Genomic DNA, 23,755 nt, shown 5'->3' with positions numbered 1-23,755 from the left:
GTGTCCCTCTCCCTTGAGGAGTTACATTTTTCTTATACCAATCTGTCATTGTTTTATGTTTTAAAGTATTTACGCATATATATATTATTCGCTGCCACAGAGTGCAGTTATTTTTGATTTGGGGTGAAACACCTGTGAATCTATATTGAAGGCTCCATAAGGCGAGTTCATGGAGGACAGAAATTTCCTGTGGGGCTGAGGGCAAAAAAGAACATGGAGGGATTTAAATGATGCGATGTCACTTGTCTGGTCAGGGCAAAGATCCCCCCGTGATGTCACTAGCCTGAGCAGGGATAAGTGCCCCTGCAAACTCACTTGTCTGGGCACAGTGCCCATGAAGTCATTAGTTTGAGGCATGAGGTCCTGGGTTCGTTTCCCACCACGGCCCTGTGTGGAGTTTCTATATTCTCCCCGTACTCCAGTTTCCTCTCACATTCCAAAAATATACTGGTAGGTTAACTGACTTCCAACATGTACATGTGTTTAGGGCAAACTACATGGGCCAAGTGGTACTTATCTACTGTCAAATTCTATGTTTCTATGTACATAAATACTGTAATCCAAAGAAAGGCAATTTTCAACACATCTATTAGTTATAGGTCTCTGAAATCTGATAAATGTAATTTATATCATGTACCATTCAAAATGAATAATTTTTTTGTTGACACCCTGTTTTTAGGACACATATACAGTAGTTACTGAATTCACAAGTGATACTTTTAAGGAGCGTACACCGTAGGCGATATTCTAAATTATATACACACCCTTCTGAGCGATATTGTTTGTAATATCGCTGTGTGTGTACGCTACGAACAATAAGTGCTCCCGCGCATCGTTAACTATGTGTTCTGTCGTCTGTACATGTAGGTCACTGAACGATATCGTTAAGTGTGTACGCACTATATAGTCTGCCCGGGAGGGTAGGACGATATCACTCATGGAGCGTAGTACCTAGTGTGTACGCACCTATAGGTATACGTCTGTGTAACCAAGTGTGTACATTTATTAAAAATAAACATAATAACTGGTAAATTATTTTCCTGCTGGTAAATCGATATTATAGTGCAACAGAAATAACATTGTGCATAGTATATGTAAAATCTGATATAACCCAGACTGACTACAGCTGAAACAGGATATGAGTGATTCTATCCTCCTAGAGCAGGAATCACCTCTCTTTCTCTCTTCTTCACTTCTTCCGGCTCCTCTGCTCTTTCCTTCATTTCCTGCTGTCTCCATTCTTCTATCATTTTTCTCTGTGGGAAATAGAGCAGAGACACATCGCATCAAGAGTTTGTATGAGGCTATTCCCATATCTAGGTGTTCTGTATTTACAGACATTTAGGCATTCTACCATAAAACACTTTTAAAGTCTTTAAATGTGACTATGGGGCAGATGCATTAACCTGGAGAAGGCATAAGGAGGTGATAAACCAGTGAAATGTGCAAGGTGATAACGTACCAGCCAATCAGCTTCTGTTAATTTACATATTGAAGGTGATTGGCTGGTGCGTTTATCACCTTGCATTTATCACTGGTTTTTCACTTCATTATGCCTTCTCCAGGTTAATACATCTGCCCCAATGTACTATGAGGTGAAAATAAGAATTTACTCACTGGTAATTCTATTTCTCGTAGTCCGTAGTGGATGCTGGGAACTCCGTAAGGACCATGGGGAATAGACGGGATCCGCAGGAGACTAGGCACTCTAAAGAAAAGATTAGGTACTATCTGGTGTGCACTGGCTCCTCCCTCTATGCCCCTCCTCCAGACCTCAGTTAGGGAAACTGTGCCCGGAAGAGCTGACATTACAAGGAAAGGAAAGGAAATTTTGAATCCAGGGTAAGACTCATACCAGCCACACCAATCACACCGTACAACTTGTGATAACCTTACCCAGTTAACAGTATGAACAACAACTGAGCCTCACTCAACGGATGGCTCATAACAATAACCCTTAGTTAAGCAATAACTATATACACTTACTGCAGAAAATTCGCACTTGGGACGGGCGCCCAGCATCCACTACGGACTACGAGAAATAGAATTACCGGTGAGTAAATTCTTAATTTTCTCTGACGTCCTAGTGGATGCTGGGAACTCCGTAAGGACCATGGGGATTATACCAAAGCTCCCAAACGGGCAGGAGAGTGCGGATGACTCTGCAGCACCGAATGAGCAAACACAAGGTCCTCCTCAGCCAGGGTATCAAACTTGTAGAACTTTGCAAATGTGTTTGAACCCGACCAAGTATCTGCTCGGCAAAGCTGTAAAGCCGAGACCCCTCGGGCAGCCGCCCAAGAAGAGCCCACCTTCCTTGTGGAATGGGCCTTCACCGATTTTGGATGCGGCAATCCAGCCGCAGAATGAGCCTGCTGAATCGTGCTACAGATCCAGCGAGCAATAGTTTGCTTTGAAGCAGGAGCACCCAGCTTGTTGGGTGCATGCAAGATAAACAGCGAATCAGTCTTCCTGACTCCAGCCGTTCTGGAAACATATTTTCAAAGCCCTGACTACGTCCAGCAACTTGGAGTCCTCCAAGTCCCGAGTAGCCGCAGGCACCACAATAGGTTGGTTCAAATGAAACGATGACACCACCTTTGGGAGAAATTGGGGACGAGTCCTCAATTCTGCCCTGTCCATATGGAAGATAAGATATGGGCTTTTACATGACAAAGCCGCCAATTCCGACACACGCCTAGCCGATGCTAAGGCCAACAGCATGACCACTTTCCACGTGGCTCAGACCAGTGGGATTTCAGGAAATCCAACACAACGTTAAGATCCCAGGGCGCCACTGGTGGCACAAAAGGGGGCTGAATATGCAGCACTCCCTTAACAAATGTTTGAACCTCAGGCAGTGAAGCCAGTTCTTTTTGAAAGAAAATGGATAGGGCCGAAATCTGGACCTTTATGGAACCCAATTTTAGGCCCATAGTCACCCCTGACTGTAGGAAGTGCAGGAAACGACCCAGTTGGAATTCCTCTGTAGGGACCTTCCTGGCCTCACACCAAGCAACATACTTCCGCCATATACGGTGATAATGTTTTGCTGTCACGTCTATCCTAGCCTTTATCAGCGTAGGAATAACTTCATCCGGAATGCCTTTTTCCGCTAGGATCCCGCGTTCAACCGCCATGCCGTCAAACGCAGCCGCGATAAGTCTTGGAACAGACAGGGCCCTTGTTGCAGCAGGTCCTGTCTGAGAGGCAGAGGCCATGGGTCCTCTGTGCGCATTTCTTGTAGTTCCGGGTACCAAGTCCTTCTTGGCCAGTCCGGAACAATGAGTATTGTTCTTATTCCTCTCTTTCTTACTATTCTCAGTACTTTTGGTATGAGAGGAAGAGGAGGAAACACATAAACCGACTGGTACACAGCTATCGCCTGAGGGTCCCTGACCTGGCGCAATATCTTTCTAGCTTTTTGTTGAGGCGGGACGCCATCATGTCCACCTGTGGCAGTTCCCATCGGTTTGCAATCAGTTGGAAGACTTCTTGATGAAGTCCCCACTCTCCCGGGTGGAGGTCGTGTCTGCTGAGGAAGTCTGCTTCCCAGTTGTCCACTCCCGGAATGAACACTGCTGACAGTGCTTGCACGTGATTCTCCGCCCACCGAAGAATCTTTGTGGCTTCCGCCATTGCCATCCTGCTTCTTGTGCCGCCCTGGCGGTTTACATGGGCGACAGCCGTGATGTTGTCTGACTGAATCAGCACTGGCCGGTTTCGCAGCAGGGGCTCTGCTTGACTCAGGGCGTTGTAAATGGCCCTTAGTTCCAGTATATTTATGTGGAGAGAAGTCTCCAGACATGACCACAGCCCTTGGAAGTTTCTTCCCTGAGTGACTGCCCCCCATCCTCGGAGGCTTGCATCCGTGGTCACCAGGACCCAGTCCTGTATGCCGAACCTGCGGCCCTCGAGAAGGTGAGCACTCTGCAGCCACCACAGAAGAGACACCCTGGCCCTTGGGGACAGGGTGATCAGCCGATGCATCTGAAGATGCGATCCGGACCACTTGTCCAACAGATCCCACTGAAAGATCCTTGCATGGAATCTGCCGAAGGGAATGGCTTCGTATGAAGCCACCATCTTTCCCAGGACTCGCGTGCAGTGATGCACCGATACCTGTTTTGGTTTCAGGAGGTCCCTGACCAGAGATGCTCATTCCTGGGACTTCTCCACCGGGAGAAACACCTTCTTCTGTTCTGTGTCCAGAATCATGCCCAGGAAAAGCAGACGCGTCGTAGGAATCAGCTGCTACTTTGGAACATTCAGAATCCAGCCGTGCTGTAGTAACAATTCCCGAGAGAGTGTTACGCTGATCAACAACTGCTCCCTGGACCTCGCCTTTATGATGAGATCGTCCAAGTACGGGATAATTATAACTCCCTTCTGCCGAAGGAGTATCATCATTTCGGCCATTACCTTGGTAAATATTCTCGGTGCCGTGGACAGGCCAAACGGCAACGTCTGGAATTGGTAATGACAGTCCTGTACCACAAATCTGAGGTACTCCTGGTGAGGTGGGTAAATGGGGACATGTAAGTAAGCATCTTTGATGTCCAGCGACACCATAAAATCCCCCTCTTCCAGGCTTGCAATAACCGCTCTGAGCGATTCCATTTTGAACTTGAATTTCTTCATATAAGTGTTCAAGGACTTTAAATTCAGAATGGGTCTCACCGAACCGTCCGGTTTCGGTACCACAAACATTGTGGAATAGTAACCCCTTCCCTGTTGAAGGAGGGGGACCCTGAATCACTTGCTGGAGGTACAGCTTGTGAATTGCCGCCAGCACTACCTCCCTTTCCATGGGGGAAGCTGGCAAGGCTGATTTGAGGTAACGGCGGGGGGGATTCGCTTCAAATTCCAGCTTGTATCCCTGAGATACAATTTGTATAGCCCAGAAATCCACCTGTGAGCGAACCCACTGGCTGCTGAAGTTTCGGAGACGCGCCCCCACCGCACCTGGCTCCGCCTGTGGAGCCCCAACGTCATGCGGTGGACTTAGTGGAAGCAGGGGAGGACTTTTGTTCCTGGGAACTGGCTGCATGGTGCAGCTTCTTACCTCTACCCCTGCCTCTGGCAAGAAAGGATGCGCCCCTGACCCTCTTGCCTTTTTGGGAACGAAAGGACTGCATTTGATAATACGGTGCTTTCTTAGGCTGTGAGGAAACCTGAGGCAAGAAAGTCGACTTTCCAGCTGTCGCTGTAGACACGAGGTCCGACAGACCGTCCCCAAACAATTCCTCACCCTTATAAGGCAAAACCTCCATGTGTTTTTTAGAATCAGCATCTCCTGTCCATTGCAGAGTCCATAAGACCCTCCTGGCAGAAATGGACAAAGCATTAATTCTAGAGCCCAGCAGGCAAATGTCCCTCTGAGCATCTCGCATATATAAGACGACGTCTTTGATATGGCCCAGGGTTAGCAAAACAGTATCTCTGTCGAGGGAATCTATGTCGTCTAACAGAGTATCTGTTCACGCTGCTACAGCACTACACATCCAGGCTGAAGCAATAGCAGGTCTCAGAGTACCAGAGTGTGTATACACTGACTTCAGGATAGCTTCCTGCTTTCTATCCGCAGGCTCCTTTAGGGCGGCCGTATCCTGAGACGGCAGGGCCACCTTTTTAGATAAGCGTGTCAGCGCCTTGTCCACCCTAGGGGTTGTTTCCCAACGTAACCTGTCCGTTGGCGGGAAAGCGTACGCCATCAGTAACCTCTTAGAAATCACTAATTTCTTATCAGGGGAACTCCACGCTTCTTCACACAATTCATTTAATTCATCAGATGGGGGAAAAGTCACTGGCTGCTTTTTCTCCCCAAAAACATATAAACCCTCTTGGTATTAACCGGGTTACTCTCAGAAATGTGTAATACATCTTTCATTGCAATAATCATGTATCGGAAGGCCTTGGTCATTTTAGACTGTAAATGTGCCTCATCATCGTCGACACTGGAGTCGGACTCCGTGTCGGCATCTGTGTCAACCATCTGAGATAGAGGGCGTTTATGAGCCCCTGACGGTTTCTGAGTCGCCTGGGCAGGCGCGGGCTGAGACCCCGGCTGTCCCAAGGCTGTAGCGTCATCAAACCTTTTATGTAAGGAGTTTACATTGTCATTTAAGACCTTCCACATATCCATCCAATCAGGTGTCGGCCCCGACGGGGGCGATACCACACTTATCTGCCCTTGCTCCGCCTCCACGTAACCTTCCTCATCAAACATGTCGACACAGCCGTACCGACACACCGCACACACACAGGGAATGCTCAGATGCTCAGACTGAGGACAGGACCCCACAAAGTCCTTTGGGGAGACAGAGAGAGAGTATGCCAGCACACATCACAGCGCTATATAACACAGGGATTTTCACTGCTAATAAGTGATTTACCCAATAGCTGCTTTTTTTTGTATTGTTTGCACCTAAATTTATGTGCCCCCCCTCTCTTTTTAACCCGTCTTGTACCTGGATACTGCAGGGGAGAGCCTGGGGAGCTGCTTCCAGCGGAGCTGTGAAGAGAAAATGGCGCTGGTGTGCTGAGGAAGAAGGCCCCGGCCCCTCAGTGGCGGGCTTCTGTCCCGTTTTCCATGTAAAAAAATTGCGTTTTTTTTTTACATATATACAGTGCTAGACTGTATATATGTATGTTTTTATGCCAAAGGTACTTCAATTGCAGCCCAGGGCGCCCCCCCCCCCAGCGCCCTGCACCCTACAGTGACCGGAGTGTGAAGTGTGCTGGGAGCAATGGCGCACAGCTACGGTGCGCTACCTTAATGAAGACAGGAGTCTTCAGCCGCCGATTTTGTCATCTTCAAGCTTCTGTTCTTCTGGCTCTGCAAGGGGGACGGCGGCGCGGCTCCGGGAACGGACGATCGAGGACAGGTGCCTGTGTTCGAACCCTCTGGAGCTAATGGTGTCCAGTAGCCTAAGAAGCACAAACTAGCTGCAAGCAGGTAGGTTTGCTTCTCTCCCCTTAGTCCCACGTAGCAGTGAGTCTGTTGCCAGCAGAAGCTCACTGAAAATAAAAAACCTAATAAATACTTTCTTTACTAGTAAGCTCAGGAGAGCCCACTAGGAGCACCCAGCTCTGGCCGGGCACAGATTCTAACTGAGGTTTGGAGGAGGGGCATAGAGGGAGGAGCCAGTGCACACCAGATAGTACCTAATCTTTTCTTTAGAGTGCCCAGTCTCCTGCGGAGCCCGTCTATTCCCCATGGTCCTTACGGAGTTCCCAGCATCCACTAGGACGTCAGAGAAATAAACTATACTGTTATTTTCTCACCGTCAGTACACTCTTGTGACTGACTGAGCAATGCTCTGTTGCAATGAATATGTTGCAGCAAGCCTTTTCACCATCTACACTTTAAAAAATTAATACACACCAAGCAGAGTAGTTTTTTTGTGACGCCGTATTTTCGGCACACAAACACACACTTTGGGGTCAATTTAATTCAGACAATGTGCTGATTCAGCTAGTTACAGTACTGCCACCATTGCAGGTTATCCTGCACATCCTACACAGTGCTAGAAAACTTGCGACGCCATTCTGGAATCATATGTCCACTTTTAGAGAAATCATAACTTCCAGTCATGACTGCATACAGAGAGCAAACATACATGTGTATTGGAAAAGACATGTAGTAAACCTAAAAATGGAGATGCATATGTGCATACAATAATAAGAATTTACTCACCGGTAATTCTATTTCTCGTAGTCCGTAGTGGATGCTGGGACTCCGTAAGGACCATGGGGAATAGCGGCTCCGCAGGAGACTGGGCACAACTAAAAGAAAGCTTTTGGTCTAACTGGTGTGCACTGGCTCCTCCCTCTATGACCCTCCTCCAGACTTCAGTTAGGATACTGTGCCCGGAAGAGCTGACACAATAAGGAAGGATTTTGAATCCCGGGTAAGACTCATACCAGCCACACCAATCACACCGTATAACTCGTGATACAATACCCAGTTAACAGTATGACAACAACTGAGCCTCTCAACAGATGGCTCAACAATAACCCTTTAGTTAAACAATAACTATATACAAGTATTGCAGACAATCCGCACTTGGGATGGGCGCCCAGCATCCACTACGGACTACGAGAAATAGAATTACCAGTGAGTAAATTCTTATTTTCTCTGACGTCCTAAGTGGATGCTGGGACTCCGTAAGGACCATGGGGATTATACTAAAGCTCCCAAACGGGCGGGAGAGTGCGGATGACTCTGCAGCACCGAATGGGCAAACTCTAGGTCCTCCTCAGCCAGGGTGTCAAACTTGTAGAATTTAGCAAATGTGTTTGACCCCGACCAAGTAGCTGCTCGGCAAATTTGTAGAGCCTAGACCCCTGGGGCAGCCGCCCAAGAAGAGCCCACCTTCCTCGTGGAATGGGCCTTCACTGATTTAGGATGCGGCAGTCCAGCCGCAGAATGTGCAAGCTGAATCGTACTACAGATCCAGCGAGCAATAGTCTGCTTTGAAGCAGGTGCACCCAACTTGTTGGGCGCATACAGGATAAATAGCGAGTCAGCCTTTCTGACTCCAGCTGTCCTGGAAACATAAATTTTCAGGGCCCTGACTACGTCCAAAAACTTGGAAGCCTCCAAGTCTTTTGTAGCCGCAGGCACCACGATAGGTTGGTTCAGATGAAAAGCTGATACCACCTTAGGGAGAAACTGGGGACGAGTCCTCAATTCTGCCCTATCCATATGGAAAATTAGATAAGGGCTTTTACATGACAAAGCCGCCAATTCTGATACACGCCTGGCCGAAGCCAGGGCCAACAACATGACCACTTTCCACGTGAGATATTTCAATTCCACGGTTTTAAGTGGCTCAAACCAATGTGACTTTAGGAAATCCAACACCACGTTGAGATCCCAAGGTGCCACTGGAGGCACAAAAGGGGGCTAAATATGCAGCACTCCCTTAACAAAAGTCTGAACTTCAGGTAGTGAAGCCAGTTCTCTCTGGAAGAAAATCGATATAGCCGAAATCTGGACCTTAATGGAACCCAATTTGAGGCCCATAGTCACCCCTGACTGTAGGAAGTGCAGAAAACGGCCCAGCTGAAATTCCTCCGTTGGGGCCTTCCTGGCCTCACACCACGCAACATATTTTCGCCAAATGCGGTGATAATGGTTTGCGGTCACTTCTTTCCTAGCTTTAATCAGCGTAGGAATGACTTCCTCCGGAATGCCCTTTTCCTTCAGGATCCGGTGTTCAACCGCCATGCCGTCAAACGCAGCCGCGGTAAGTCTTGGAACAGACAGGGCCCCTGCTGCAGCAGGTCCTGTCTGAGCGGCAGAGGCCATGGGTCCTCTGAGATCATTTCTTGAAGTTCCAGGTACCAAGCTCTTCTTGGCCAATCCGGAACAATGAGTATAGTTCTTACTCCTCTTCTCCTTATTATCCTCAGTACCTTTGGTATGAGAGGAAGAGGAGGGAACACATAAACCGACCGGTACACCCACGGTGTCACTAGAGCGTCCACAGCTATCGCCTGAGGGTCTCTCGACCTGGCGCAATATCTTTCTAGCTTTTTGTTTAGGCAGGACGCCATCATGTCCACCTGTGGCTTTTCCCAACGGTTTACAATCAGTTGGAAGACTTCCGGATGAAGTCCCCACTCTCCCGGGTGGAGGTCGTGTCTGCTGAGGAAGTCTGCTTCCCAGTTGTCCACTCCCGGAATGAACACTGCTGACAGTGCTAACACGTGATTTTACGCCCATCGGAGAATCCTTGTGGCTTCTGCCATCGCCGTCCTGCTTCTTGTGCCGCCCTGTCGGTTTACATGGGCGACTGCCGTGATGTTGTCTGACTGGATCAGTACCGGCTGGTTTTGAAGCAGGGGTTTTGCCTGACTTAGGGCATTGAAAATGGCCCTCAGTTCCAGAATATTTATGTGTAGGGAAGTCTCCTGACTTGACCATAGTCCTTGGAAGTTTCTTCCCTGTGTGACTGCCCCCCAGCCTCGAAGGCTAGCATCCGTGGTCACCAGGACCCAGTCCTGTATGCCGAATCTACGGCCCTCTTGAAGAAGAGCACTTTGCAGCCACCACAGCAGAGACACCCTGGTCCTTGGAGACAGGGTTATCAGCCGATGCATCTGAAGATGCGATCCGGACCACTTGTCCAACAGGTCCCACTGAAAGGTTCTTGCATGGAACCTGACGAATGGAATTGCTTCGTAGGAAGCTACCATCTTTCCCAGGATCCGCGTGCAGTGATGCACCGACACCTGTTTTGGTTTTAGGAGGCCCCTGACTAGAGATGACAGCTCCTTGGCCTTCTCCTCCGGGAGAAACACTTTTTTTCTGTTCTGTGTCCAGAACCATGCCCAGGAACAGTAGACGTGTCGTAGGGACCAGCTGTGACTTTGGAATATTTAGAATCCAGCCGTGCTGTTGTAGCACCTCCCGAGATAGTGCTACCCCGACCAATAACTGCTCCCTGGACTTCGCCTTTATCAGAAGATCGTCCAAGTACGGGATAATTAAAACTCCCTTCTTTCGAAGGAGTATCATCATTTCGGCCATTACCTTGGTAAATACCCTCGGAGCCGTGGATAGACCAAACGGCAACGTCTGGAATTGGTAATGACAATCCTATACCACAAATCTGAGGTACTCCTGGTGAGGATGGTAAATGGGGACATGCAGGTAAGCATCCTTGATGTCCAGTGATACCATGTAATCCCCCTCGTCCAGGCTTGCAATAACCGCCCTGAGCGATTCCATCTTGAACTTGAATTTTTTTATATATGTGCTCAAGGATTTCAAATTTAAAATGGGTCTCACCGAACCGTCCGGTTTCGGTACCACAAACATTGTGGAATAGTAACCCCGTCCTTGTTGAAGTAGGGGCACTTTGACTATCACCTGCTGGGAATACAGCTTGTGAATTGCCTCTAACACTGCCTCTCTGCCTGAGGGAGTTGTTGGCAAGGCAGATTTGAGGAAACGGCGGGGGGAAGATGTCTCGAATTCCAGCTTGTACCCCTGAGATACTACTTGAAGGATCCAGGGATCTACCCGTGAGCGAGCCCACTGATTGCTGAAGTTTTTGAGACGGGCCCCCACCGTACCTGGCTCCGCCTGTGGAGCCCCAGCGTCATGCGGTGGACTTGGAGGAAGCGGGGGAGGACTTTTGCTCCTGGGAACTGGCTGTATGCTGCAGCTTTTTCCCTCTACCTCTGCCTCTGGGCAGAAAGGACGCGCCTTTAACCCGCTTGCCCTTATGGGGCCGAAAGGACTGTACCTGATAATACGGTGCTTTCTTTGGCTGTGAGGGAACATGGGGTAAAAATGTAGACTTCCCAGCTGTTGCTGTGGAAACGAGGTCCGAGAGACCATCCCCGAACAACTCCTCACCCTTATAAGGCAAAACTTCCATGTGCTTTTTAGAATCTGCATCACCTGTCCACTGCAGAGTCCATAACCCTCTCCTGGCAGAAATGGACATTGCACTAATTTTAGATGCCAGCCGGCAAATATCCCTCTGTGCATCTCTCATGTATAAGACTGCGTCTTTAATATGCTCTACGGTTAGCAATATAGTGTCCCTGTCTAGGGTATCAATATTTTCCGACAGGGAATCTGACCACGCAGCTGCAGCACTGCACATCCATGCTGAAGCAATAGCTGGTCTCAGTATAATACCTGTGTATGTATATACAGACTTCAGGATAGCCTCCTGCTTTCTATCAGCAGGTTCCTTTAGGGCGGCCGGAGACGGTAGTGCCACCTTCTTTGACAAGCGTGTGAGTGCTTTATCCACCTTCGGGGATGTTTCCCAACGTGACCTATCCTCTGGCGGGAAAGGGTACGTCATTAGTAACCTTTTAGAAATTACCAGTTTCTTATAGGGGGAAGCCCACGCTTCTTCACACACTTCATTTAATTCCTCAGATGGAGGAAAAACTACTGGTAGTTTTTTCTCTCCAAACATAATACCCTTTTTTGTGGTACCTGGGGTAACATCAGAAATATGCAACACATTTTTCATTGCCTCAATCATGTAACGTGTGGCCCTATTGGAAGTTACATTAGTCTCATCGTCGTCGACACTGGAGTCAGTATCCGTGTCGACATCGGTGTCTGCCATCTGAGGTAGCGGGCGTTTTAGAGCCCCCGATGGCTTTTGAGACGCCTGGGCAGGCACAGGCTGAGAAGCCGGCTGTCCCATATTTGGTATGTCGTCAAACCTTTTATGTAAGGAGTCGACACGGTCACGTAATTCCTTCCACATAACCATCCACTCTGGTGTCGGCCCCGCAGGGGGTGACATCACATTTATCGGCATCTGCTCCGCCTCCACGTAAGCCTCCTCATCAAACATGTCGACACAGCCGTACCGACACACCGCACACACACAGGGAATGCTATGTCAGAGGACAGGACCCCACAAAGCCCTTTGGGGAGACAGAGAGAGAGTATGCCAGCACACACCAGAGCGCTATATAACACAGGGATTAACACTATAACTGAGTGTTTTCCCTTATAGCTGCTTATATATATATATTGCTGCGCCTAAATTTAGTGCCCCCCCTCTCTTTTTTACCCTTTTGAAGCTTGAAACTGCAGGGGAGAGCCAGGGAGCGATCCTTCCAGCGGAGCGGTGAGGGAAAAATGGCGCCAGTGTGCTGAGGGAGATAGCCCCGCCCCTTTTTCGGCAGACTTTTCTCCCGCTTTTTTATGGATTCTGGCAGGGGTATTTATCACATATATAGCCTCTGGGACTATATATTGTGATTATTTGCCAGCCAAGGTATGAATATTGCTGCTCAGGGCGCCCCCCCCCAGCGCCCTGCACCCATCAGTGACCGGAGTGTGAGGTGTGCATGAGGAGCAATGGCGCACAGCTGCAGTGCTGTGCGCTACCTTGTTGAAGACCGAAGTCTTCTGCCGCCGATTTTCAGGACCATCTTCATGCTTCTGGCTCTGTAAGGGGGACGGCGGCGCGGCTCCGGGACCGAACGATCGAGGTCGGGTCCTGTGTTCGATCCCTCTGGAGCTAATGGTGTCCAGTAGCCTAAGAAGCCCAAACTAGCTCCAATCAGGTAGGTTCGCTTCTTCTCCCCTTAGTCCCTCGTAGCAGTAAGTCTGTTGCCAGCAGATCTCACTGAAAATAAAAAACCTAAAATATACTTTCTTTTCTAGGAGCTCAGGAGAGCCCCTAGTGTGCATCCAGCTCAGCCGGGCACAAGATTCTAACTGAAGTCTGGAGGAGGGTCATAGAGGGAGGAGCCAGTGCACACCAGTTAGACCAAAAGCTTTCTTTTAGTTGTGCCCAGTCTCCTGCGGAGCCGCTATTCCCCATGATCCTTACGGAGTCCCAGTATCCACTTAGGACGTCAGAGAAATAACATTACAATATTACTGTACTATTTGCATATGTCGGCTGGAAGCAACTCATATTTGAATTACAAGGCGGAAACAGTTAAAGGTTTACCTATATCAGGAAAGAAAATGGCAAAGAATAATTATTAAAAAGCACAGAAGAGGCAGCCTATCATGCACAGAGTTTATATTGTACCTCCTCTTCCTCATGTCTTCTGGCTGCTTCCTCTTTTTGCTTTTTAAGTTGGAATTCTTCATGAGCTTTCTGTTCCCGGAGCAGCCATTCTTCATGGAGCCTCTGTCTGTTGACACAATGACATTGCATAATACTACTAAATATACGCCATACTTATAACAATAATGTGCTATGAGGTCCTCTGCTCTAATGAAAACATCAACTGTTGAAAAAAAATCTGTAACATATTTACCAAGCTGTGTCCTTAAAATTACAAGCTCTCCCATACACTCCTTTAGTAAGTGTTGGGCCCCTAATATTACTGGACTGCAGCCATGAAAGAAGAAAGGTGGCGGCTTTGATGGATCCCAACCATGGCAAACATGGTGCCTAACTGCTGCTTCCGTTCAATGTTCAATGGGAGCAAGGGAGGAGAAGAGAGTCCTTAATAGCAGGGGGTGGACAAGCTTTATAAGGACTATCAAACTAAAGAAGAAATCAAACTTTGTTTTGGATTTAATTTAAATTATGGCAAAAAGCATAGACATCCAGTCTATTTGAGTATGAAAATAGGATTTCAATACCTACCGGTAAATCCTTTTCTCGTAGTGCATAAGGGATATTGGGTAATCTAGTATGATGGGGTATAGACGGGGTCCAAAGGAGCCAGTGCACTTTAAATTTCTTCAACTGGGTGTGCTGGCTCCTCCCCTCTATGCCCCTTTCCACAGGCAGTTATAGGTAAAAACATGCCCAAATGAGAAAGGACATATATGAGAGAAGGAACAAGATAACAAAAGGTAGTGAGATTTACACACCAGCACATCACTAACATATAACAACCAGCAACGGCTAACAACAGCAGCTGAACAGGTAACCACATAAAAAGAACCTGCAGAAAAGTCAATGCACTGAGGCGGGCACCCAATATCCCTTATGGACTACGAGAAAAGGATTTACTAGTAGGTATTAAAATCCTATTTTCTCTAGCATCCATAAGGGATATTGGGGAATCTAGTATGATGGGGACGTCCCAAAGCTTCCAGAATGGGCGGGAACGTGTGGAGACTGCTGCAGAACCGCCTGCCCAAACTGGGTATCCTCTTTGGCCAGGGTATCAAACTTGTAGAACTTCACAAAGGTGTTCTACCCCGACCAGGTAGCAGCTCGGCATAGCTGCAAGGCCGAGACTCCACGGACAACCGCCCAGGAAGAGCACACTGATCTTGTAGAGTGGGCCTTCAGAGACTTAGGAACAGGTAAGGTTGCCGACACATAGGCCTGTTGGATTGCAAGCCTAATCCAACAAGCAATGGACTGCTTTGAAGTAGGGCAACCCTTCTTCTGCGCATCAGAGCACGAACAAGGAATCCGCTTCACATAGATTTTCAAGGCACGCACAGCATCCAATGCCTCCGGAGGAGCAGAAGTGTCAGAACGGGACAGAATCACAATAGGTTGATTCAGGTGAAATGCGGAGATAACCTTCGACAGGAACTGCTGTTTAGTCCGGAGCTCTGCTCTGTCCTCGTGAAAGACCAAGTACGAACTTTTACACGATAAGGCCCCCAATTCTGAGACACGTTGAGCAGAAACCAGGGCCAGTAACATCACCGTCTTCCACATGAGGTACTTGTCTTCTACCGTCGTCAGAGGTTCAAACCAGAAGGATTTTAGAATTGCCAACACTACATACAAATCAGAGGGTGCTGTAGGCGGCACAAAAGGTGGTTGAATGTGGAGCACCCCTTGCAAGAAAGTCTGAACTTCTGGCAACACTGTCAATTTCTTCTGAAAGAAAATGGAGGGGGCTGAAATCTGGACCTTAATGGAACCCAGACGTAAGCCCTTATCTACACCAGCCTGCAGGAAACGTAAGAAACGGTCAAGTGAAACTCTGCAGGCGAATAGGTGCGTTCCTCGCACCAAGAGACATATCTTCTCCAGATATGATGATAGTATTTTGACGTCACAGGTTTCCTGTCCTGAACCATGGTAGTAATAACCTTCTTGGAAAGGCCCTTGTGAGCTAAGATGTTCCGCTCAACCTCCATGCCATCAAACGAAGTCGCCGTAAGTACGGGTAGATGAACGGTCCTTGTTGAAGATCTCTTCTTAGTGGTAGAGGCCAAGGGTCTTTGACGGACATGTCCAGAAGATCCGCGTACCATGCCCTCCGAGGCTAATCCGGGGCAATCAGAATTGCCTGAACACCTTAATTGCTGATTCGCTTTAGCACCCTTGGGAGCAATGGATTGGAGGAAACAGGTAGACCAGCCGGTACTGCCAGTGCATCCACTGCCCTCGTCTGAGGGTCCCTGGTACGTGAGCAATCCAGGGAAGTATCCTGTTGAGCCGAGAAGCCATCATGTCTATTTGTGGGCAACCCCACTGGTCGATGATCTGCTGATACACCAGATGGTGGAGCCCCCACTCCCTCGGGTGGAGATCGTGATGATTCAGGAATTCCGCCTCCCAGTTGTCCACACCCGGAATGAAGATTGCTGACATTGCTCTTGCATTTCTTTTCATCCAGAGGAGTATCTGACACCTCTCGCATGCAGGCTCTGCTTTTTGTCCCTCCTTGACGATTGATATACGCCACTGCCGTGGCGTTGTCCGACTGTACCTGAATCACGTGATCCTTGAGCACTGTAGATCACCCGAAGTTCCAGAATGTTGATCGGAAGGAGGGCCTTGTGGGCTGACCACCTGCCCTGGAATTGCGCCACTTGGGTGACAGCCCCCCTTCCCCTCAGACTTGCATCCGTTGTGAGGAGGGTCCAATCCCGAATCCCAAAACTCCGGCCTTCCAGGAGATTGGAGGACTGTAGCCACCACAGGTGGGAAATCCTGGCCTGAGCTGACAGCCAAATCATTCGGTGCATCTGTAGATGTGATCCGGGCCACTTGTTTAGGAGATCCCACCGAAACGTTCTGACATGGAACCTCCCATACTGGATCGCCTCGTATGGGTCAACCATCTTTCCCAACAATCGTATGCAAAGATTGATGGACACTCGAGTAGGTCAGAGCACCATGCGGACCATCTTCTGAAGTACTCTCGCTTTGTCCTCTGGTAGGAACACCTTCTGGGCCACAGTATCCAGCAACATCCCCAGGAACAGGAGCCTCTGAGATGGCTCCAGGTGGAACTTCTGTAAGTTGAGAATCCACCCATGGTGTGACAGAAGTTGGATAGTGCGGTCGATATGGAGCAATAAAAGCTACGTGAATCTTGCTTTTATCAGTATATCATCCAGGTAAGGGATAACATTGACCCCATGGACCTGGAGTTGGAACATCATCTCCGCCATCACCTTCGTGAATACCCTCGGGGCTGTAGACAGGCCGAAGGGCAGAGCCTGGAATTGGAAGTGATTGTCCAGCAAGGCAAAATTACAGGTACGCTTGATGAGGCGGCCAAATCGGAATATGGAATTAGGCATCCTTCCTATCCAAGAAGACCATGAATTCCTGTTCTTCCAGGCTCGCAATCATTTTGAACTTAAACACCTTCAAATAAGGATTCAAGGATTTTAGATTTAAAATAGGTGTGACCGAACCGTCCGGTTTCGGCACCACAAATAGGTTGGAGTAAAACCACTTGCTGCATTACAGTATTGGTACTGGAACAATGACGTGGGACTGGACCAATTTTTGTATGGCCTGTTGCAACGTAACTTGCATATCTTGTAAAGCTGGTAAGCTTGATTTGAAAAATCGCTGGGGAGGAGTACTGTCGAAATCCAGCTTGTAGCCCTGAGAAACAAGATCTCTGACCCAGGTATCCTGGCAGGAAGTCTCCCAGACGCGGCTGAAGTGACGAAGTCGAGCTAAAACCTCGAGATACCATCGGGGTGGGTGGGCAACGTCATGCTGAGGCCTTAGCGGAAGCAGAAGTGGTGGTCTGTTCCTGAAAGCTGGTGCTTGCAGGCTTTCTGGACTTACCTCTGGTGCCTCTAGTCGCACTGGAGGCACCTCTGGCCTTAGATCGAAATCTGTGAGACCGTAAGGACTGGACAGACGGCCCCAGGTAGGAGCATCGCGCCGGCGGGGCCCCAGAGTGAAGAAACGTGGATTTCCTAGCCGTAACTTTGGAAATCCAGGCATCCAATTCAACCCCAAAGAGCCATTCCCCAGAAAAGGGGAGGGACTCCACACTACGCTTGGATTCTGATTCCACACTGACACAACCACAAGGCCCTGCGCGCCGACACTGCCATGGCAGAAGTCCTAGCATTAATGTTCCCCATCTCCTTGAGCGAATCACAGAGGACACGTGTAGTGTCCTGAATGTGTTTTAGGAGGGTCACCATAGTGACCAAGGGCATATCCCCCGAGAGGCCCCCCTGAATTTGAGTGGCCCAGGAATGAATGGCATGGGTCATCCAGCAAACCGCAATGACCGGCCTTTGTGATACACCTGCTGCCATGTAAATAGATTTGAGTGTAGTCTCTATCTTCCTATCCCCAGGATCCTTCATGGTAAAGGAGCCCGGGGCAGGCAGCACTGGCTTTTTGGCGAGAGACTGATACATCAACCCCAGGGGTTTCCTCACAAAATTTCCTACTTTCAGGAGCAAATTTGTCTGGATTTCTCCAGGCCAACTTGAATAGGTCATCTAACGCTGTAGTCAGGGAAAGTGACATTAGGCTTGTTTTGTATAAAGAAAAAATAAGATTTTACTCACCGGTAAATCTATTTCTCGTAGTCCGTAGTGGATGCTGGGAACTCCGAAAGGACCATGGGGAATAGCGGCTCAGCAGGAGTCTGGGCACAACTAAAAGAAAGCTTTTAGACTACCTGGTGTGCACTGGCTCCTCCCACTATGACCCTCCTCCAAGCCTCAGTTAGGATACTGTGCCCGGAAGAGCTGACACAATAAGGAAGGATTTTGAATCCCGGGTAAGACTCATACCAGCCACACCAATCACACCGTACAACACGTGATACCATATCCAGTTAACAGTATGAAACATAACTGAGCCTCTCAACAGATGGCTCATAACAATAACCCGTTAGTGAACAATAACTATGTACAATTATTGCAGACAATCCGCACTTGGGACGGGCGCCCAGCATCCACTACGGACTACGAGAAATAGATTTACCGGTGAGTAAAATCTTATTTTCTCTAACGTCCTAGTGGATGCTGGGAACTCCGAAAGGACCATGGGGATTATACCAAAGCTCCCAAACGGGCGGGAGAGTGCGGATGACTCTGCAGCACCGAATGAGAGAACTCAAGGTCCTCCTCAGCCAGGGTATCAAATTTGTAGAATTTTGCAAACGTGTTTGCCCCTGACCAAGTAGCAGCTCGGCAAAGTTGTAAAGCAGAGACCCCTCGGGCAGCCGCCCTAGATGAGCCCACCTTCCTTGTAGAATGGGCTTTAACTGATTTAGGACGCGGCAGTCCAACCGCAAAATGCGCCAGCTGAATTGTGCTACAAATCCAGCGAGCAATAGTCTGCTTAGAAGCAGGAGCACCCAGTTTGTTGGGTGCATACAGGATAAATAGCGAGTCAGTTTTCCTGACTCCAGCCGTCCTGGAAACATAAATTTTCAAGGCCCTGACTACGTCCAGCAACTTGGAATCCTCCAAGTCACTAGTAGCCGCAGGCACTACAATAGGTTGGTTCAAGTGAAAAGCTGATACCACCTTAGGGAGAAACTGGGGACGAGTCCTCAATTCCGCCCTATCCATATGAAAAATCAGATAAGGGCTTTTAAATGACAAAGCCGCCAATTCTGATACACGCCTGGCCGAAGCCAAGGCCAATAACATGACCACTTTCCACGTGAGATATTTAAGATCCACGGTCTTCAGTGGTTCAAACCAATGTGATTTTAGGAAATTCAACACCACGTTGAGATCCCAGGGTGCCACTGGAGGCACAAAAGGGGGCTGAATATGCAGCACTCCTTTTACAAATGTCTGAACTTCAGGTAGTGAAGCTAGTTCTTTTTGGAAGAAAATCGACAGAGCCGATATCTGCACCTTAATGGAGCCTAATTTTAGGCCCATAGACACTCCTGCCTGTAGGAAATGCAGAAATCGACCCAGCTGAAATTCCTCTGTTGGGGCCTTATTGGCCTCACACCAAGCAACATATTTTCGCCATATGCGGTGATAATGTTTTACAGTTACATCTTTCCTGGCTTTAATCAGCGTAGGAATGACATCCTCCGGAATGCTTTTCCTTTAGGATCCGGTGTTCAACCGCCATGCCGTCAAACGCAGCCGCGGTAAGTCTTGGAACAGACAGGGCCCTTGCTGCAGCAGGTCCTGTCTGAGCGGCAGAGGCCATGGGTCCTCTGAGATCAACTCTTGAAGTTCCGGGTACCACGCTCTTCTTGGCCAATCCGGAACCACGAGTATTGTCCGTACTCCTCGTTTTCTTATTATTCTCAGTACCTTTGGTATGAGAGGCAGAGGAGGGAACACATAAACCGACTGGTACACCCACGGTGTTACTAGAGCGTCCACCGCTATCGCCTGAGGTTCCCTTGACCTGGCGCAATATCTCTCTAGTTTTTTGTTTAGGCGGGACGCCATCATGTCCACCTGTGGCCGTTCCCAACGATTCACAATCAGTGTGAAGACTTCTGGATGAAGTCCCCACTCTCCCGGGTGTAGGTCGTGTCTGCTGAGGAAGTCTGCTTCCCAGTTGTCCACTCCCGGAATGAACACTGCTGACAGTGCTAACACGTGATTTTCCGCCCAACGGAGAATCCTTGTGGCTTCTGCCATCGCCGTCCTGCTTCGGGTGCCGCCCTGTCGGTTTACATGGGCGACTGCCGTGATGTTGTCTGACTGGATCAGTACCGGCTGGTTTTGAAGCAGGGGTTTTGCCTGACTTAGGGCATTGTAAATGGTCCTCAGTTCTAGAATATTTATGTGTAGGGAAGTCTCCTGACTCGACCATAGTCCTTGGAAGTTTCTTCCCTGTGTGACTGCCCCCCAGCCTCGAAGGCTGGCGTCCGTGGTCACCAGGACCCAGTCCTGTATGCCGAATCTGCGGCCCTCTAGAAGATGAGCACTCTGCAGCCACCACAGCAGAGACACCCTGGTTCTTGGAGACAGGGTTATTAGCCGATGCATCTGAAGATGCGATCCGGACCATTGGTCCAACAGGTCCCACTGAAAGATTCTGGCATGGAACCTGCCGAAAGGAATTGCTTCGTAAGAAGCCACCATCTTTCCCAGGACTCGCGTGCAGTGATGCACCGACACCTGTTTTGGTTTCAGGAGGTTTCTGACTAGAGACGACAGCTCCATGGCTTTTTCCTCTGGGAGAAACACTTTTTTCTGGACTGTGTCCAGAATCATTCCCAGGAACAGTAGACGTGTCGTCGGAACCAGCTGTGACTTTGGAATATTCAGAATCCAGCCGTGCTGGTGTAGCACCTCCTGAGATAGTGCTACTCCTACCAACAACTGCTCCTTGGATCTCGCCTTTATTAGGAGATCGTCCAAGTATGGGATAATTAAAACTCCCTTTTTTCGAAGGAGTATCATCATTTCCGCCATTACCTTGGTAAACACCCTCGGTGCCGTGGACAGACCAAACGGCAGCGTCTGGAATTGGTAATGGCAATTCTGTACCGCAAATCTGAGGTACTCCTGGTGAGGATGGTAAATGGGGACATGCAGGTAAGGATCCTTGATGTCCAGGGATACCATGTAATCCCCCTCGTCCAGGCTTGCAATAACCGCCCTGAGCGATTCCATCTTGAACTTGAATTTTTTTATGTATGTGTTCAAGGATTTCAAATTTAAAATGGGTCTCACCGAACCGTCTGGTTCCGGTACCACAAACAGTGTGGAATAGTAACCCCGTCCTTGTTGAAGTAGGGGCACCTTGACTATCACCCGCTGGGAATACAGCTTGTGAATTGCCTCTAGCACAGCCTCCCTGTCCGAGGGAGTTGTTGGCAATGCAGATTTGAGGAAACGGCGGGGGGGAGACGCCTCGAATTCCAGCTTGTACCCCTGAGATCCTACTTGAAAGATCCAGGGATCCACCTGTGAGCGAGCCCACTGATCGCTGAAATTTTTGAGGCGGGCCCCCACCGTACCTGGCTCCGCCTGTGGAGCCCCACCGTCATGCGGCGGACTTGGAAGAAGCGGGGGAGGACTTTAGCTCCTGGGAACTAGCTGTTTGTTGCAGCCTTTTTCCCCTACCTCTGCCTCTGGACAGAAAGGACCTGTTAGGCGCCGGGGTCCGCTCGTCGGTGCGGCCCGGCGCCTAGCAACCAGGGACGCCGTACGCGGACAGCCGCCGGCTCCCTGGCAACGCTGGACGCCGGGCGCGCTGAGCCGCACGGACCCTAGCAACGGGGACGCCACTGGCGGACCGCGTTCCCCGTTGCTAGGCTTTAGGAGTTAATGTATTCACCTGCTCTCTGGCCGTGCAGCAAGGCAGATGCACGGCATTTATTCTAATCAGCCTTTTGGCAGCTGATTGGAGGACTCCTTGTTAAATACACTCCCAGGGCTTCTCACAGACGCCGGTAATAGCTTCCTGCATGCTGTCTCTGTTTGCTGAGAGTCTGTTCCAGTCTTGCTGTATCCGGTCATTCCAGTATTCGGAAGTCCTGAACTCGGAAGTTGTCATCTTATTCCAGGAGTCCTGACTAATCACCATATAACATCCAGTGGTGTTCGTGAGTCGCGGCTTTGCCGTGTGTTGCGGCTTGTCCACTTTATTATTTATTATTTGTGTTTTGGAGCATTTCGCGGAGGGTTCCGCTTCCACAGGTCCACTCTGGTATCCGGCGGTGCTGGGTAGGAGTATTGGACAAGTGGATTTTGGTTGTCCTTTTCCCTGGCGGGTTTCCGCACATACTTTAGGTTTTGTTAGTTAGCTTGTTGCCCCTGGCCTGTTGTCAGTCAGAGGTCCTCTTGTTATCATCCTGCCTCGGATTTCCCTTTGTCTCTCACTAAGACCGGGGGGCACCGGAGTTGGGCAGACATAATCCGCCCTTCAAACGTGGCTGCCAGGGGCTCAAGAAACCATAGTCTCGCAGGGGATTTCCGATAGCACGGGTGAGACAATAGAGTTAGGGCGCCAGGGGCAATTAGTCTATCCTGCTCCCATTACCTGCATTCCATTCCAGCGCTCTGGTCCTTGTCATAAAATCTCCTCCGGTCAGGAGTGCTGGAATCATAACATTATTACCGGCCATACCAAAACTTAAAATTAAACGGAGTTTAATTTTTTCTTATTCAGTTTTTGTAAGAAATTGTCGGCCTCATGAATCCAACAGGGTTAGGACCAAATCCTGGTCAGCTCTTAGTCAGTCAGATTCAAGAACTTACTCAGATGGTTCAGGATCTTTCCCTTCGGGTGAAGTCGCAGGAAGATCTTTTACGAACTTCCCCGAGGGTAGTTCCTGAACCAAAAATGCATTTGCCCGACCGTTTTTCTGGTGATAGAAAAGAGTTTTTTAATTTTAAAGAATCCTGTAAACTTTATTTTCGTTTAAGACCGATCTCCTCGGCTACTGAATCTCAGCGGGTCGGGATTATTATTTCTTTGCTCCAGGGGGATCCCCAGACTTGGGCATTTGGTTTAAAAGCAGATGATCCGGTGTTGTTGTCAGTAGATGCTTTTTTTGGGTCTTTAGGACTGTTATATGATGACCCTGATAGAGAGGCATCCGCTGAAGGTCAATTGCGCGCTCTCAGACAGGGTAGGAATCCTGCAGAGGTTTATTGTACGGAGTTTCGCCGGTGGTCGAACGACTGTGGCTGGAATGACCCAGCCCTGCGCAGTCAGTTTCGCCTCGGCTTATCAGAATCTATTAAAGACAGTCTCCTCCAGTATCCCGCTCCTGAGACTCTCGATAAACTCATGGAGCTTTCTATTAAGATTGATCGTCGTCTCAGAGAGCGGAAGGCTGAAAAAGGAGCATCGGTCAGGTCATCTCCGTGTGTATATTCCATCCCTGAGGACATAGAGGAGCCCATGCAGATGGGTCTCTCCCGGTTGTCTCCTGAAGAGAGAGCCAGAAGGCAAAACTCTGGTCTTTGTTTGTACTGTGGGGGTAAGGGACATTTTGCTCGTAATTGTCCGAATAAGTCTGGAAACGCCTTGACCAGGTGAATTGTGAGGGGGTTCACCTAGGTCTGCAGCTTATCTCCTCGAATAACTCCCTTTTAGTCCCAGCTAAGGTTTCCTTTGGCAGCCTCAGTTCCTCGGTGTCGGCTTTTGTCGACAGTGGAGCCGCA

At 49.1% G+C, this 23,755-nt stretch overlaps 1 protein-coding gene across 2 annotated transcripts in view; it reads right to left on the bottom strand.

The window, feature by feature from the left end:
• Positions 1–23,755, bottom strand: part of ZRSR2 (zinc finger CCCH-type, RNA binding motif and serine/arginine rich 2) — a 135,600-nt gene that overhangs the window by 97,925 nt on the left and 13,920 nt on the right. For both annotated transcript variants that reach the window (XM_063955799.1, XM_063955800.1), the window contains exons 4-5: positions 13,539–13,644; positions 1,173–1,256 (exon numbers count right to left, since the gene is read on the bottom strand). In XM_063955799.1, coding sequence (XP_063811869.1) covers positions 1,173–1,256; positions 13,539–13,644 — 190 coding nt within the window. The remainder of the gene's footprint in view (positions 1–1,172; positions 1,257–13,538; positions 13,645–23,755) is intronic.

The sequence above is a fragment of the Pseudophryne corroboree genome, chromosome 2 (assembly GCF_028390025.1).
Source record: "Pseudophryne corroboree isolate aPseCor3 chromosome 2, aPseCor3.hap2, whole genome shotgun sequence".
NCBI classification, from domain to species: Eukaryota; Metazoa; Chordata; class Amphibia; order Anura; family Myobatrachidae; genus Pseudophryne; species Pseudophryne corroboree.
This window is presented reverse-complemented; position numbering and strand designations above follow the sequence as displayed.